General features: G+C 58.5%; 1 protein-coding gene across 1 annotated transcript in view; it reads left to right on the forward strand.

Annotated features, from left to right (window-relative positions):
- Positions 1-14,461, forward strand: part of NHEJ1 (non-homologous end joining factor 1) — a 42,062-nt gene extending 27,601 nt beyond the window's left edge. The window contains exons 6-8 of the mRNA XM_059476329.1: positions 13,303-13,420; positions 13,662-13,765; positions 14,046-14,461. Of these exons, the coding sequence (XP_059332312.1) occupies positions 13,303-13,420; positions 13,662-13,765; positions 14,046-14,126 (303 nt within the window). The 3' untranslated portion in view covers positions 14,127-14,461. The remainder of the gene's footprint in view (positions 1-13,302; positions 13,421-13,661; positions 13,766-14,045) is intronic.
- Positions 14,462-17,644: the final 3,183 nt, after the last annotated feature.

Below are 17,644 nucleotides of genomic sequence, written 5' to 3' on the forward strand. Positions count from 1 at the left end.
AAAAGGACCGTGCTGCCGTCACTGGTGTCGGGACGGGGCTGGCCAGCACGGGGCGGACGGGCTGCAGGAGCCCCCTGCTCCCCTCCCGCTGCCCACATATCGGTGGAATAAATTTAGCTCCTCCTCCGCCGCTGGCTGGGGAGCAACGTCAGCTGCCACCTGCTCCTGATCTGCACAGTCCTGCCCCTCGGGCCCAGGGGTCAGCACAGCTCTGGGCTCTGTGGGCAGCATCCCCATCCTGCAGCCCCCAGGGACCCACAGACCTCGGCTCACAGGGGTGAGCATTGGGCTGCAGCCACGTTTGCTTCTGCAGAGCTTCTGCAGAGCCGGGGTTAGACACAGAGCTGGGGTTAGACACAGAGCTGGGGTTAGACAGAGCCGGGGTTAAACACAGAGCTGGGGTTAGACAGAGCCGGGGTTAGACAGAGCCGGGGTTAGACACAGAGCTGGGGTTAGACAGAGCCGGGGTTAGACACAGAGCTGGGGTTAGACAGAGCCGGGGTTAAACACAGAGCTGGGGTTAGACAGAGCCGGGGTTAGACACAGAGCCGGGGTTAGACACAGAGCTGGGGTTAGACAGAGCCGGGGTTAGACACAGAGCCAGGGTTAGACACAGAGCTGGGGTTAGACACAGAGCCGGGGTTAGACACAGAGCCAGGGTTAGACACAGAGCTGGGGTTACACAGAGCCAGGGTTAGGTACGGACATAGGATTGTGCACAGAGTCATGCCTGGATGTACTGCTTGGCAGGAGGATGGGATGCAGGGCCAGCACTACAGGAGACACTGAGGGCATGGCACTGCTGCTCTTCTTCCTCTTCCTCATGTCTCACCTTCCCTGAAGCCCTTTGGCAGCCCCTGCCAGGTGTGGCTTAGCAGAATCACATTTCCCTACTGCAAACTCAGCTCGCCTCTGCCTGCAAAGACTCAAGAAACCCTTGCAATGCCCAGGAGTTGTTGGGTGCTGGTACACGGGGTGAGGCCTAACTCTTGCAGTCAACAGGGAAACCGGCCTGTACGCTTGATGGGAGCGTCCCCACAGTCTTTCCACCCAGCCCTGGGGAGAGCAGGGACATCTTAACCCCCCCAGCTGCTGCCACTGGAGTTACTAACAGTGGGGTCCAAGGAGTGACCATGGCTTGGCTGGGTCTCTCCTTGTCACCAGATTGGTATGGTGGGGCTTGTCCATGTGTTCGTGCTGCACAGGCTGGATGTCAGAGAGCTCTGCATGCTCTGATCCAGCATGCTGATGTGATGGGCTGGATCAGAGCCCATCCTGGAGCATCTTAGCCACTAGGAGGGTCCAGGACTTTGCTGGGGGTCTGGGGAGATTAATGGCAGACAAGATGGCTGGCTTGGCAAAAATCAGCACCCCGGGGTTTGAACTTCCCCAGGGTGGGCACCCAGAGCACTATAAATAGCACATGAAGCCAGAGGAGCAGAGGAGTGGCCCTGGTTTACCAGCACTTTCATACCATGGCTTTCAAGTGGTTCCCCTGCCTCTTCCCCATGAGCCAGTGGCACATCTGGGCCTCCAGTGCTGTGCCACGTGCTCTGCGGCCGCCGGGGCTGGTGCCACGTGCCAGCCCTGGGGCAGCCCTGCCTTTGCCAGCCCTGTAATTGATTCCTGCTCTCCTGCATGGGTGGAGGCTGCAGATGTGTACCCTGGTAGGAGGCAGTGGGCTGTGGGCACCAACTGCAGGAGCCAGCCTGGGCAGAGTGAGGAGCAGCCCAGTCCTCGCCTTGGCTCTGATGTCGACTTGAAGAATTGCCTTTTGAGCTTCCAGGTGTTTGAAGAGGTCTCTGCCAACCTTAGTTCCTGGAGGCAGGGCATTTGAGGGAACCCTGTAACCCACTTTGGGGCTGCTGGAGGAGCTGGGGTACTATTTGAGATGATGGCAGCTGATGGCAGTGCAGGGTGGGTCTGTAGAGGTCCCTGTTATTCCCCCTGAGCCTGCAGAAAGACCTGGCCAAGGTGATGGCAGGGGATTAAGTTGGGGAGGATTTTGTAGCCTGGCACCATATAGAAGACAATATATTTGAGCATGTTATTGTGAATAAGGTTGAAGATAGATCAATTTTTAGACTGGAGAGTGATGGTGTTCCAGGAGAGAGGGACTGCAAACAGATGAGATCTTACATGAGCACAGGGCAGCTGGAATCAGATGTCCTTGCTACCTTGTTTTCCGGTGCTGCTGATGACAGCTAGTGCTAAATGGAAGAAAACTCCTAGAAAAATAGGCATGAAAATTGTGAGGCTTTTAAAAAACACTGTATTTAGTCAAAGGGCATGGTTTTGCTGTCTGGAGATGGCAAGGGGTGGGTGAACCCTTCTGAGCAAGGCAGGCATGAATGGAGAGAGTGAGGTGATGAGTGGGCAGGGGGCTGGAAAAAGAAGCAGTTGTCAGAGCTGAGGAGGTCTTTGCTCCTCATTGCCCGAGGGGAAGTGGTGAAGCTCTGAGCATCTCCCAAAACAGGCTGGGATCCCCACCCTTGGAAGTGAGCAACTTGGGCTGCAGTGCCTGAACCTGGCAGGACAGAGATGGAAGAGGCTGCAGCAACAAGGGGAAGTGGTGAAGCTCTGAGCATCTCCCAAAACAGGCTGGGATCCCCACCCTTGGAAGTGAGCAACTTGGGCTGCAGTGCCTGAACCTGGCAGGACAGAGATGGAAGAGGCTGCAGCAACAAGGGGAAATTTGCCTGCCCAGGTGGAGTGGCACAGCATGAGGCAGGCTTGGGGCCACAGCTCCCTGCTCCCCCAGCCCTCTGTGCCCCCCAAGGGAGCACCACAGGGACCCCGTTCCTCTCTCCAAGGGCGGAAAGGGCGAAGGTGCCCTGACAGAGTGTTTTATTCGCAGCAGGTGCCTGAAATCCAACCGTGGTGGTGCAGTAATCCCTCCCCTCACCTGGAGATGAACCCAGCTTGAGAGCATGGCTGTGCAGGGTCAGGCCCTGCCGGTGTTGGGGTTGCCCTGCCACAAGCAGAGCGTGTCCCTGGCAGCCTGACGGGCTGGTCCTGCCGCGAGAGACAGGCGCGTAATGCCTGATTTCACAGCACTGGCATGCTCTGTTTGCTTGTGGCAATGATCTCTCCTGCCCTGTCCAACTCCAGCCCTTGGCCAGACCCCAAGTGCAGCTCTGTCAGCTGGGATTAGGTACAAGATTTGGGCTAAAATGTCTTTGCTCTTGGCTGGAGCAATGACAGAGGGGGGAAAGGTCAGCCTGCCATCTCTGGAGATGGAGTCCCTGCCCTGCCACCAACCCAGGTGTGGCATTCCCCAGAACTGCCTTCAGCCCTCACAGCCAGCACTGGGGCTTTGCAAGCCCCACACAAAAGAGGAGGAGGAGGAAGGCAGAGATTCCCCCATCTCTCTGATGCTGAGGTTGACCATGAGATGGGCATAGGTCCCTGGGCTGTCTGGAACAAACCAAGAGAAGGAGAGAGGAACAGGAGTGGTTCATACAGAGTCTCCCATTTGCTGTGTGCTCCCAAAGTGCTCCTTGCTGTGTCCAGCTTGTTCCAGCAAAGCCTTGTCTGAGAGTAGGATGTGTGCAGCAGCAGCCCCCTGCCCTCAATGCCTCCAAGAAGAGGACTGGGGGTAGCTTGGCAGCAGATAAGCAGTGATGCCCTGTGGGATGGCTGGCAGCAGAGCAGGATCTGTGACACCCTGGCAAACTCCAGCCTTGGACTTACAGGAGCACTCTATCTGTGTCTCCCTACTGCACAGTGCTGACTCCAAGCCAAGGTTCCTTATCACCTCACGGCGAGGTGCGCAGCCCTGAGCAGCCCTCCGTGTCCCTGCAATCTCACCCTCTCTCAAAGTGCTGCTTCCTGCTTGTCTTGCTGGACCCTGGCTTTGTTGGCTGAGCTTGCTTAGCTTTGACAAAGTTTATAGTCCTGGAATGCAGAATGGCTGCTGGCCTCCCTCCAGCCTAAACATCCCCACCCCAGCGTGCGACAGGCGCTGATAAGGGGCAGTGCCACAGCAGGCAGGTATCTCGTGCCCAGCCCGCGACCTCTCGGCCACACGGCCTTGAAGGATGTCACGGCTGTCATCTGTCACACGCGCATGTGTGTGTGAGCACACGAGCTTCTCCCATCCCCAAGAAATGTTCTCCACATCCCTGGCTTTCTCTCCAGGCCAAACCCACATGCACGTTGCCCGAAACCGACTCCGAACAGACTCCTTTGATGAGCAGGGCTTAAATATATATTTGGCATTCCAGCGGCAGCGTGCCGAGCGTGGCCAAGGGTGTGAAAGTGTTTGCTTGACAAACTCCGGGGGCTCTCGCCTCTCTGCTGGCTCTGGGGATTTGCAGGAGAGAAATATCAAGGAATTTTTCACCTCTCTGTTTTGTTTTGTGTTTTTATTTTGTTTTCCTTCTGCGAGTGCATTTTTAGCTCTGGTGAAAAGTGCCTGATTGACAGTCATAGAGACTGAGTCCCCTCTCTTTGGGACAGCAGGAGCAAACACGGGAGAGGAAACAGCCCTGAGAACCTTGCACTGAATGTGGGGGCTCCCATCTCCTTTCCACTGTGCCTGTCCCCTCCATGAGTCCAGGGCTGTCAGGAACCGATTTGGGTACCAGCAGGATGGAGATGCCCCACATCCTCGGAGTCCCAGGCTGTGGTCTTCTCAGAGCTGGCTCTTTTGCAAAGACCCTCTCTCTGCTGAGGGCAGTGGGTTCCAGTCACCACTCAGCTGGCCTCAGAGAGCTCCAGCACCACACTGTGGGGACACCCGTGCCCATTGCTCCACCGAGGATGTCCCAGCAATGTCCCCCCATGCTGTGGCACCAGCCTGGGGTACGTGCTGCTCTCAGGCACCTTTGAGGTTGCAGAGGGTTTGTCACCTTGTGCCTCTGGGTGGGGAGATGGGGCAAGTGGAGCAGAAGAGTGTCTCCATGGGCAAGTTGCAGATGGACAGGCTGGTTGCTTGCAGCCTCCTGAAATGATGCATGAGGGGTGCTGGGGGCAAGAAGTCAAAACCCTGAGCTTCACTTGTCACTCAGCTCCTTCTGGGCTTCAGCCTGTGATGGGGCAGGAAAGGCAGCTCCATCACCAATTTCCATGCGACACGGGATCCATGGAGGGGCTGGGATGTGCAGAGCAGACCAATGTGCAGAGCTGGAACCCTGGGCTTGGATGTGAGCCCGGACATGTATCCTGCATGGGGAGGAGGAGGAGGAAGGCAAATCTTCCTCATTAGTCCAGCCACTGCATCCCGCACCTATGGAAAATGGGGAGGGGAGCCCTGGGCAGTGGATTTGGTTTCAGGGCCCATGTCTGCAATGCCTGCCAGGGTAGCCTGAGAACCTGGCTGACTCCTGGGGAGGGGGCTGAGGGGGCTGCACCTGTGTGTTCCCAGCTGTCCCCAGTGTAATCCTTTATGAAAGAGAACCCTCTGCCCTGCTGCGTCCCCACTGTCAGGTCACAGTGCTGCCTGACCCTAAATCACCTGCCACTCCCCGCCTGATGGATCACCATGGAAAAAGGGGTGCTGCCCCCACACCAGCAGAGGAGAAGGGTCTGGGGTCTGTGGGGCAGAGGTCCAGACTCTGGAGGCTGCAGAGCAGGGGTTAGGATGCTGGTAGTCTGTGGGGAGAGTCTCGGTGCCCAGCGACTGCAGGGCAGAGGTTGGTACCATTTTGCAGAGGGATTGGGCTGCTGTGAATTACAGCTGCTGAGAAGGGGATATGGAGGGATTGTGGAGCAGGGTTTGGGATCTTGGGGGGCCATGAGTTTGGGGGCAAGCTGTGTCCCTGGGGTAAAGGCAGGCTTGGCTTGGGCTCCTCGAGGTTCCCTTCCTGGCCCACTGAAGAATCGCTGGCTTGTCTGAAGGATCATTGACCTGTGGATTTCCTGGGCAGCAAGTCCCTTTCATGTGGCCGCTTGCAAACTCTCATGACATCACCACGGGCAGCTCCTCCTGGAGACAAACCCAGTGCTTTTTAGGGTTTTGCCTTCCCCCCTCCCCAGGCTGTGTGTTTTGGCCAGGGGGGACCCGGCGAATCACGTCCAAGAGCAGCCACTCTGGCAGGGAGATGGTGCACAGGGCTGGGGGGCAGGGAGAGGGCAGAGTGTCCCCCCCCTACTGAATAAACATGGGCTGGCCAGTGATGGAGGGGGCTTTTCCAGCCTGGACCACACCCCGGGGGGCTATTTTTGCCATGAATGAAAGGGCTGTGTGCTCACAGGGCAGGCTGGCCTCCTGCCGCCGCTGCTGTGCATGGAGAGCTCTCCTGACACTCAATCCTGCTGCCTGGCCGGGGACCAACATCTGCACTGAGCACAGCTGGGCACTGCCCCTGGGACACCTGGGCACCTGGCACAGCTGGGCACTGCCTGGAGGGACACCTGGCACAGCTGGCACTGCCCGTGGGACATCTGGGCACCTGGTACCAACTGGGCACAGCCTGGGGTGACACCAGCAGGCTGCTATGCCTGGGAAGCACGGTCTGTCACAGGGCAGAGGGAAGTGATGGTGACTCAGTGGCTGTGCCAGCAGCAGTGCCAGGGCTGCTGGGGCATGTTGGACCCAACCCTGGTGGGGCCATGTGCCTGGGGACGTGCCTGAGGCAGCTCAGTAAGCCCTGCTGCCCCCCTGCCCCACACAGAAACGCTTCCTGCTGCAGTTTCGGGTCACAATGGGGCAGCATCCCCAGGGGCTGCCCCTGTGGCTGCACCTGTGCTTGGGAGGAACTGCAAAGCCACAAGGGTGGAGCAGCTGCCTCCTGCTCAACCTTGGTCCCAAACACACCCAGATTCTCCCTAAAAGCCCCTAATCCCACCTGGCTCAGCACCAGCTTCCTCTCTGGGCCCTGTTAGCTCAGCTAATCCCCTGTGTGCCAGGTTTAGGGATGTACTGGGTGCAGTATTTCCATGGCTGCTCCCCTGTCATCCCCAGATTTTGTTTCTCAAGGATTATGAGGGCTGCTTTGCCAGTTCCCAGCTCTGACCCACACTCCAGCTGCCTCTGCCAGCCCCAGTGCCCCACAGGTCCCAGGGGACCCATGAGTGCTTGTGCCCATGAATGAGTGGCCTGTCCTGGCTGGGTGGAGCCGAGGTGCTGGATCCCACCCATCACTGTTCCTTATCACCACACAGCATCCTTGTGATTCACCAGGTGTGGCTCCCTTTCCATCATCCCACTTTGCAGGAAGTTTCCTGGCCAGCCCCCCATGAGCTCTGTGCAAGAATAACAAGCTGGGATGAGCTGGCTGGCCTTCCTGAGCAACCCTACAATAACAGAGCAGCGCAGTGTGTCCAGCTTTCCTGGGCAGACAATAATAAACCCGCATGAGCTGGCACACTTTGCGGAGGAACCCTACGATAATAAGCCGGGATGATGTGTCCATACTCACCCAGTCAGCCTAAAATAACAGGGCAGTGTGAGCCACCCAACTTCCTCACAGATAAGTGGGGTCTCTGAGCTGTCACTCTGGGAGAGGAGGCATGCTGGGCGCCAGGTTTCCATGTCTTCTGCTCTTGACCCTGGAGGAGGCAGCCTGTGTCAGTGATGGGTCAGGCTGGTGGAGGGGAAGGCCATAGGTACTATCAGCCTGTGACTCTGCCTTCTTGGAGGCAAATCCTCACTTAGTCCTGGCATGCTGGGACCTGCTACACTTCAGGGCATTCTCCTTGTCCATCTCCCTTGCCAAACTGGCACCCGGTGCCAGTTTCCCCAAAGGCTCTCCTGCTGTTACCTCATGGGCTGCTGGACAGGAGGATAAACACTCATGGTCAGGCTGGAGCTGGGAGTGCCACTAGCAGCTGCCACCAGACCCTGCACAACAAGGCCCAGCATCTTCCAGCACTGCCCAGGTGGGAAGGCAATGCTAGTGCTGGGCACAGCTCTTTTTCAGGGAGTTTGTTGGCACTTGGGCAGGGGGAGGGCTTGGATGCCCATGGGTTTGCTTGGCAGCATGGCAGGAGGGCCTCTTTCCAAATGGATTTGGGTAAGGCCTGCCCACTGGGGCTGGAACCACTCACCTCCCCCAGGGTCTGTGCCAAGCCCCAGACTGCTCCCGCTGGGTTGGTGCTCACATGACTGGGGAGGAGATGCTGCAACCTCCTGCCCTACCTGTGCTCTGCCGCTGGCCCTCCTTTCCCTGGATTTATCCCTGTGGGTGCAGCAGTGAGATGGCAGGGCAGAGCATCCCTCCCTCTCTCCATGGGGATCCAGCATCCTCCCCGGCGTGGCGGCGGCACAATGCAGAGCCCCCGCTGCACCACGCCCTCGCTCAGTGTCTGCGAGAAAGGCTGTAACCCAAGCCACAGGAACAGCACAAGGGGAAAAGAAAAGGGTATTGAGCGGCGGGGCTGCTGCGGTCGCGGGGCAGCATAGACTGCTGGTTGTTAAGCGAGTGGCTCGCTTGCAAAGGCTGCCTTGATGAAGTGTGAGACAGCACTTACGGAGGGACGCGGGCAGGCATTCTCGCTCCATCTTCCGCTCACAGTGCCGCTCTTTATGTGCCTGACATTTGCTCGCTGGAAAGGCCCCTGAAGTCAGGGGGAAAGGAAAACATTGCAGGCAGCAGGGCCAGAACGGTGCTGGGAGGAGTGCTGTGCCGTGCCGTGCCGTGCTGGGCCGGGCTGGGCTGGGCTGGGCTGGGCCGGGCTGGGATGCTCCTCTGTCCCGGCCCCACCACCCGCTCTTCCCCGGGGTGACCCCTTCACCTCTCAGCAGCTCTCCGGCTGCCTTCCCCAGCCGGCACCGCCACTTCCTCCAGGTGTGCTCAGCCTGGCTGCCTGCCTGCCTGTGCAGCCCTGGCCATCCTGCCCCTGCCTGCTCCAGGGCGGGCTGGCAGCGCCGCCAGCTCTGCTGCTGCTGCTGCTGCTGCTGGTGCTCCTGTTGCTGCTGCTGCTCCTGCTTGTCCCCTGGAAGTGTATGACGGGGGATGGAGACAATGACAGAGTGAGCTCAGAGCTGGTCCTTTAGCCTCCTGCTTCTGGGGCATGCAGTGTCCCAGCAACTGCTGCAGGCTTGGGGGTTGCAAGTAAATCTAAGGGCCAGAGGAGCTGGGAAAGGGCATCAGCGGTCAGGGTACAGCACCTTGGGGTGCCTGGAGGTGGCTTTGTCCCCAGGGAGAAGGTCACTGCCCCATAAGGAAGCTGGGGCAGGAAACTGGGCTGATGTGGCCTGCTTCATCCCAGGGAATAAGCACTCCCTTTCCCTGCCCTTGATACCGGCTGGAAGGGGACAGTTCAACCCTCTCTATCTATGTTCTTGCAGACAGATCCTCTGCTGCTGGCAGAGGATGGGTGAGCATCTATCTGGATTCCAGAGGGGGCCTCTCCCTAGCCTGACATTGGCATAAGCATGGGCAGAGATGCCCAGCACAGATCCAGCAAGCCATTCCAGCCTCATTCCCAGGAGCATGCACAAAGCCTGTGGCAGGGTAGAGTGCCAAGGGCAGCCTGTGAATGTGCCAGCCACGGAGCCCTTCCCCTGCCCACCATGGACTGCCACAGCAGCACCAGCCTTCATCCATGCCAGTGTGTCAGGGCCGTGCCTGGTGCCAGAGAGCCACTCTGCCATTCCTGGTCTGTCACTCCACCACGCCGCTTCCATGGAGCCTACTGGTGGGGGCAGCCTGGGGAAGCCATCCTCCCCCTTGGCACATGCCCCTTGGCTCCAGCCCCGGCAGGAATTATTAAGTGTGCCCCTGTGGAGCATGTGCTGAGGCTGGCCACGGGAATGTGGGCAGATCTGACATACAAGCCACAGCAGCCAGGCTATAATTTCCAAACAGGCCCCATTCGCTCTGTTTTCCAGTTAAAAATATATTAAAAAATAGGAATGTGGGATTTGTAGTGAAGAATGTTGGTAACTGCTTCGAATGTCTGGTGTGATAATGAAAGGGTCAGTCCCCAGCTTTGAGCGTGACCGATTTAGACTCTGGTGCTTGGCAGTGCTGCAGGGGCCCAGCATGATCCAGCCTGCCTGCAAACCCATCCTGGGCCAGGCAAAGGTGATGCTTCTGTGCTCAAGGCATGGTGCTGGGCAATGTGCCCCTTCTGCTCATACTGTCAAGAGACCATCCAAATTGCTGTCCCTTTTGGCCCCTTGAGACAGGAGTCTAGGCAGGGGGTGGGGAAATGCAGAATGCCTTGGAGATAGATTTTGTACCCTGCTGCATCTCTGTACTGGGGTGCAGCCCCATAGGTGCCCACTGGGTTGGGGGTCACTGAGTGGGGCTGCAGCCCAGCTCCCCCTGAGCAGCCCAGCTCCCCCTGAGCTGCCCCTCCACACTGTGGGCTTGCTCTCAGTGTGATGCCAGGCACCTGCCCCCCTTTGGTGGGCACACTGCTCCCCCTTCTCCCCCAGCTCGCAGTTCAGGCTGTGCTGTGGAGTCTCCCGCAGCCTTGAGTCCCTCCTGATACTGGGGCAGCCCACTTGGCCTTGTGGCCAGGTAGTCATAACAGGCCCGACAAGCCATGCCAGCTGCCGAGGCATCGCTCCCTGGTGCCTGGGGAGTGGCGTGGAGTAGCCCAGCCAGCACTCCCCCGGCTGCCAGCTCTGCTCTGTGCCTCCCCGGACCTCAGACATCATGTTTATCCTGGAGATGGGTAATCAGGGAAAAACAAGTCACCAGAGGCCAGGGCTGATGTTGCAGTGGGGCCAAGCTGTCTGCAGCAGGCTTCAGCTTCGGAATGGAGCAGCGGGGCAAGGAGGAAGGGGAAAACCAGCTGTAGCCAGGGCTTGTCCCCCCCACCCAGCCCTTTGGGGGACACTTCGTTGTCCCTCTCAGCCTTCAGGGCCATCAGGTGGCCGGTGGCTGGCACAGCATGCTCTGCTCCCTGCTGAGTCATAGCTGTGCAGGGAAATGCTTCCAGCTCTGGTTATAACCCATTTCCCTCCGGGGCTGTGAAGCGCAGCCTCCCAGTCCCGCCGCGGGCCAGCTCCGGCCACCCCATGGCCCTGAGCCCGCGGGCTGCAGCCGCCGGGAAGGGCAGCGGCAGGAAGTGGCTGCTGACTCCCAAATTCCACCCTGGGCCTGCTGGAGCTGAGCCCTTCCCGCAGGCGTGGGCAGCAGGTGCCCTGCACCTGCAGACCCCTGTGCCACCCCGGATGCCCAATGCCCCTGGTGGCGCTGGGCACTCTGCTTCCAGTGCCTCCCCACGGTGCCACATCAGTGAGGGGCTGTGTGCAGCTCTTGGGGACACTGGGTGGCTGCAAGGATGGTTTGCCCCATCCCCAGGGACATCTGGGCAGCTCAGCTGGGGCTGAGCACTGAGTGAGCAGCTGCCCTGCCCAGATCCTTACTTGAATGCTGTGAAGTGGAGCAGCCTGGGCAGCCCTGGGGCTTGGGGCACATGCCAGATGCCCTCCTGAGTGGGTTGGAGCAGAGGGGATTGGGCAGCACCCTGCACCTGCAGGCACAGCCTGCCCCATTGCCCTGGCATTGCCCAGCCCCGTTGGTGGCAGGCAGAGGGGACGAGCACCCCGAGCACTGGCACCCAGGGCTGGCTGACTCTGCAGAGGACTCTCCTGCCCTCCTGGGGCACTGACCCACGCAGTGCTATCTAGTACACTTTGCTCACTTCACTGCCATTCCTGGCTTTCCTGGGAGCTGCTGTTTGCTTTTCTCTGAATTATGACTCCAGCTTGTGCCTTTGATCTGGGCTGTGTTGGCCACCCGTGACCAGGCCCTCTTCTGCCTTTGAAGTGCACTCACCTTCCCAGCCTTGGATGCTGCTTTTGCAGCCTTGGGTGCAGCCCTGGCTCTGGGGTGAGACACGCAGGGCAAGAGCATCCTTGGGGTGCCCGAGGTGCTCAGCATCCCTCCTTCCCTCTGGGACCTTGTGATGAGCCAGCACAGCTAACAGCTGGGAGGCTGGGCACTGAGGCATTGAGAGCTGTGCTGGCCAAGTACCAAGCAGTCCCAGGGATGCAGGTGGGATGCTGGTGGGTTGCTGGCAGCAGAGCATCGCTCCCTCCAGTGGCAGTGGGCAGGGACAGAGGAGGTGACCTGCATAGCAGCTGGTCAAAAAGCAGATGCCAGTGCATTTCCTGCTGCCAAAGGATTTTCATGCCTGTGACTCCAGCAGAAGAGATGAGACCTGCATGGAAAGTGTCTGTCTGGGCAGCAGCCAACCCATCCTGGCATCAGCCCTATCCTGCCACCCAGTCTGGCAGGGAGCAGTGAGGAGGGCTCAGCCTACCTATCTGCCCCTGGGAAGCTGGGGTCAGGCTTTGGACTCTGGCCTTGAGTGGGTCTGAGCGTCCCCATCCCCATCCCCTCCCCACTTTCCTGGCCAGAGAGGATCCTACCTTATCTGTTACACTTTGTTCTCCTGCTGTCTGGGCGTGGAGCAGGGCAGAGATTAGTGTGTTCAGACCTTTGGCACACACACACACACACACACACACACAGGCACACAATCAGCCATGTGTGCACCCACAGCCATGCTCGTGTGCACACTACTGCACACACAGTCCCTGTGCACGTCATCATGGCACGCTCACCTGCACTTGTAGGCCCACGCTGTGCCCCACACCCTCTCCCAGCACTCCCTCCAGGGCACATACCCGTTTCCCTTTCCCTGTGCATGTTTGTTTGAGCACTGTGAGCTATGCTATGTTCCCAGTGGAGTGTGGCACTTCCCCAGCCTGCCAAGATCTCTCATGTGCATCAGCACAGCCCAGCAGGAAAGGTGGCATCCTGCTGGCAAGGGGTGCAGGCAGGAGGAGGGAGGCTTCCCAGAAATAAAAGTGCATGCAGGCAGGCAGGAGCTGTTCTGGCAGACTGGAAGCAAACCTGGGCATCCCTCATCTCACTGTCACATCATTTTCACTTTCTATGGGGCCAGCAGAGATGCCTTGTGCTGGAGGCTGTGGTGGCAGGCAGAGGCTACCTGTTCCTACCTCTTATTAGCTCATGTCCCTGCCCAAGGTTCACTGTCCATACTCACAGGCTGCAGCCCATGCTGCTCCAGGCAGGGCAGCCACGGCCCTTCCAGAGCCATCTTATCTCCAGCATTTCATGGATGACCCAAAAGCCTCTGCACAAGGCATCTGAATGGGAAGAGCAGGTGTGTGGAGGGGTGCACGTGTGTGTGTCTGTATGTCTGTGTGTCTGTCTGTCTGTGTATGTGCAGAACTGGGAGCAGCCACATCCCACCCAGTGCCAGAGCTGCCTGTTCCCACAAACTCTGCTGCTGCACTGCTGGGGTGAAACAGATGTAGCCTGACAGGCAGAGGGGGGCACAGCCCCTCTGTGCCCCACAGCATCCCTGTGGCAGGGTGATCTGCAGGTGATTTCCTGGCAGTGATGGTGTCTGTGCTTTCTCCCGCAGACCCTGCCCCGGATCTGCAGTGCAGGAGAAGGGCAGGCGTTTGCCTCTACTCTGCAGCAGCTCTACACTGCAGTGACACAGCAGGAGCTCAGGCAGGCTCGGAAACGCCATTGCTCTGGTGAGGAGCTCCCTGGCTGTGGATGGGGGCATGTGGTGCAGCTGTTCCCTCGACTGCTGAGCCCCATATCCTGGGGTAAGGGAAGTGTGGTCCCGCCAACAGCTCACCCCATGCAACAGTGTTCCCCTTGCTCTCCGCCATGGGCTAGGCTCCCAATCCAAGCACAGCTCCTGGAGTGGGTTTGGGTAATGCCCCATGCTCCCTTATCTCAATCCCAAATTGCATCTTTTTCTGGAACCAGAGGATGACGTGGATACAGCACCCACTGCAGAAACCATGAAGCACCCCCATTCACCTGCTGCATCCCAGGAGGATGAAACAACATCTTCCAGCGAGAGAACCTCGGTGAGTGCAGCTCTAGAAATTCTCTCTGTACCAAAGGCAAGGGGCCCACATCTCCTTTCCCTCCTCTCATCCAAGCACTGTGCCCATCCAGGATGGGCTAGGAGTCTCAGCTTGGTTCCTAGCCCATTCTACCCCATCCATCCTGAGTGTGTGATTGCACATGTGTGTATATTTTGCCCTCCCATGACACAGATGTCAGGAATGTCACTGCTTGCACACTTGCACACATCCTGCATGACTCCCCAAAGTGGAACTGACACTGCCTCCTCTTTGTTTCCAGCCAGCCTCCTCTCCAGCTCAGAAGCCCCGGCTGCCTGCAGCCAAGGCCAAGCCAAAGAAGGCAAAAGGGCTCTTCAGCTGAAAGATTGCTGCCATAACTGATGAGGTCTCTGCTTCCCCCAGCATCCAAGAGAGGCAGTGCAGACAACCCATGCATTGACTGCTCTTCTCTGCATCTCCTCACGGGCCCTGCCCAGGTCATGGTCCCCTCCCATGATGTCTCCAGTTGGGGAGATGGAGCTCCTTTCTTCAACAGTGTTTCAGGAAGCAGCTTTTCTAACTCTTCCCTGGTGCAGAGTTTGCCCAGGCTTCCTCTCATGGCAGAACCACTGCTGGACCTGAGAGAAGTGGGAGGGATGCTGCCAGTGGGTGTGGGGCAGCTGGGGCTCTGGCAGAGCTGTGGGGTTTGGCTGCTCTTGAGTGGGTTTTCAATAAAGGGCTGTGTCTGGGTGAGATTCCCTCTCCTGCTCTGTCCCACCAGGCCTGTAGTGTCTAGGAAGGGATGTAGCCTTTGGTGCTACTGGGTCCCCCTCAGGCCAGTTCTGATGTCCCAGGTGCTTGCAGTGACTCTGGACAGTGAGGTGAGGGCAGCTCATTGCTGTGGCACAGCACATAGCTCCCAGCCGTGCTCACCCTGAGCAGCAGTGTGTGTTTTGGGGTGTGCACCAGAGGATGCCCAGATCATGGGGACACAGCTGAGGGGGCTGGACCCATGTTCTTGTCCCATACCAGGATACACACCCTGTGTGCTTGGGCTGGCAAAGGCCCTGATAGGCTGAGGGACACCCTGCATTTACAGGCACCTCCACCACAGTTATTGGGCAGGTGATACTGGCTTGACCCTTGCTTTGGCCTCCAAGGAGCAAGAGACAACCAGAACACTGACACACTGAATGCTGGGAGCAGCCCTGGAGCAGGTTGCAGATGCTCCCTGGACACAAAACACCACTTCCATCCCTTCACACTCCATCCATCCATCCATCCATCCATCCATCCATCCATCCATCCATCCATCCATCCATCCATCCATTCCTGCTCTCCTCTTCCAGCCCCTGGGTCCATATGCTTCCTTCAGGACTGGGACCCCCTTCCTGTGCCCAGCTCAGGTCTGAAAGCAGCAGGCAGGGAGCCAGGCAGCAGGCAGGCTGCAGGCAGGGGTGCTGCCCTCCTGGACAGGGACCCATGCCCCCAGCTGCCCTGCTCCCTGGGGCTGGGCCAGCTGCAGTCATGCTGCCTGCTCTCCTGGGCAGCAAGGGGGAAACAAAAACATCCGGAGCAGTCCCTGTGTCTGTGGAGGGGAATGAAAGGGCCTTTGCTGGGCCACAGCCCACCAGTCCCAGTGCAACCAGTGGCTTTTTATATTTCCTTTCTGAGGGAGCAGCATGCAGGGCAGGGTGGGTGGGTGGTGGGAAGGGAAATCCATGGGATGGGGAGCTCGTGCCGACTGCCGTAGCTTATGTATCCTGCATTTTCCCATCTGCAAACATCTTATCTTGGCAGCTTTGAGCCTGCCTGCTAGGCACTTGCCCCCAGGGAGGGTCCTGCTGAAGGGTAGGACCAGGGCAGCAGGAGCTTAGCAGCTCAGCAGTTTCCTGTATCTTCTGTCACCTGGTTGTCCCTGGTGCAAGCCCTGCTCCATCCATATGCACTCCATCTCTGGTGCAGGAGCTGCTCTGTTGTGAGCCTCATCCCTCAGCTCTGTGCTGGCTCTGGGGTTTGTGTTCCCCCATATTCAGGAGGAGTGCTTATCACCCCAGGGAGGGCACCTGGTTTGTCTACCCCTTTGGGTCTGAGGAGACATCACAGGGAGAGGTAGGGCTGAAACAATCCCGACCTGGCTGTGCCAGTGGCTGGTGGACTCTGTAGAGGAGGAGTGGGTGGTGATGCACCAGTGGGTGGTGCATCCCTGGGTCATTCCTGTGAATTCCTGTGAATTCCTGTGTCTCTGCTTCGCCCTGGGGTGCTCAGCTCAGGGGAGCCAGTCCCAGAGATGCTGCAGAGAGGTTGCTCATGAGCCCTGTCCTGCTGCAAAGTCTGTGGAGTTTCCAGCAGCCCTAAAGACCTGCTGCAGGGACAGATCTTGTTACATTCACCTCTCTCCCAAGGCAAGGGGAGGTGGGGATGCGGAAGCATGGATGGGGAGTAAATAAAAGCAGCAGAGGGAAGACAGTAGGAAAAAGAGCTTTGCCAATGTCCCCCAGGGAACCGCAGGGACCCTGGCCCTCAGGGCTCCAGCATGGGGCCACTGGTTGTTGCCAGCGCAGGGGAATGTCACTACACATTGTCCCATGCTGTCCTGCTGGGGTCTCCTTCACTGTCCCCACCCCCTCCTCCCTGGAGCCAGCTGGATTTGAGCTCCCGACACACATTAAAGGCCACAAGTTCGGCCTCGGCTTCCATAAATTTGATTCCATAAATATTAGTTTTCGCAGGGTTTAATGAAGCCGTTATGCTGGGCACGGCCCAGCACCCCGACCCGTGCCCTTAATAAGGGCTCTGTGGCCTCGATTAAAGGGACCTTTCAATCGCTGTCAAGTATTTTTAGAAAAGGAAAAGAAAAAAAAAAAAAAAGAGAGAGAGAGAGAGAGGGAGAGAGAGAGAGAAGAAGACGACCAAGGCAGCGAATAGGGAGAGGAAAATCCCAAACCCGTGCAGTGCAAAAATAGAGAAATAGCACCACCTAGACTGCCCGGCTCGGCTCCGCCGCCCGTGCCTGCTCCCTGCGCAGCGCCCAGCTCCGGGCAGCCCTGGGAGCCCAGCGAGGGGCGGGTGGGATGCTGCGCTGCTGCCAGGCAGGGACAGCGCAGTGCCGTGCTGGAGACAGCCGAAGGGCAGGGGAAAGAGGCACTGGTGCTCTCTCGGAATGCAGGCAGGAGCAGTGTGTCCTGGCGTCCAGGCCAGAAGTGCCTGAGAGGGGCCAAGTGCTGAGGGAAATGCCATGTGAACAGATGCTGCATCTCTCCCACTGCAGCAGCAAAGGTCCCTTCCCATCAGTTGCCCAAGCAGGACTCCCCCTCCCCAGGCAAAGTTTCCCCCTTTAACACTGGTTATCCCAACCCTGTCTCAGCCTCCAGCTGCCTCCCCGCACACCCAGCTTGGGTCCCCTGTTGTGCCTGGTGTCCCTGTCCCACTCAGCCCTGTGTGCCCCAAAGGCTTTGCCTGGCAGGAGAACTGGCTGACGTTGGGAATGCTGCATGGAGAGGTGATGAACTCTGCACCCAGGCACAGGGCACTGCCACTGCCTGCTGTGGCCAGAACCAGTGCACAGTGCCACGGGCAGGAGTTGCTGTCACCAGCAAACCCAGCTCCCTGTCTTCCAGCCTGGGCCTCCATGGGACATGAATGCTGTCACCAGCAAGGGCAGGGCTAGGCTGCTACTGTGAGCCTGGAGCTGCTGGGAGGGGGACTGCGGCTTGTGATATGCACACTGCGTGCTGGCAGGCTGCAGAGGTTATTGGGAGGTCTGGGTTGGTGACATTGGCATTCACAGGCAGCTTCTCCCTGGGGAAGTGCTGCAGCCTCTAGATGCAGTGCTATCCCAGATCATCCTGCTTCACAGGCTTGTTGGAAGCTAGGCTCTTTTTGTTGGGAGTACAAACC

This window comes from Ammospiza nelsoni, chromosome 7, assembly GCF_027579445.1.
Source record: "Ammospiza nelsoni isolate bAmmNel1 chromosome 7, bAmmNel1.pri, whole genome shotgun sequence".
NCBI classification, from domain to species: domain Eukaryota; kingdom Metazoa; phylum Chordata; class Aves; order Passeriformes; family Passerellidae; genus Ammospiza; species Ammospiza nelsoni.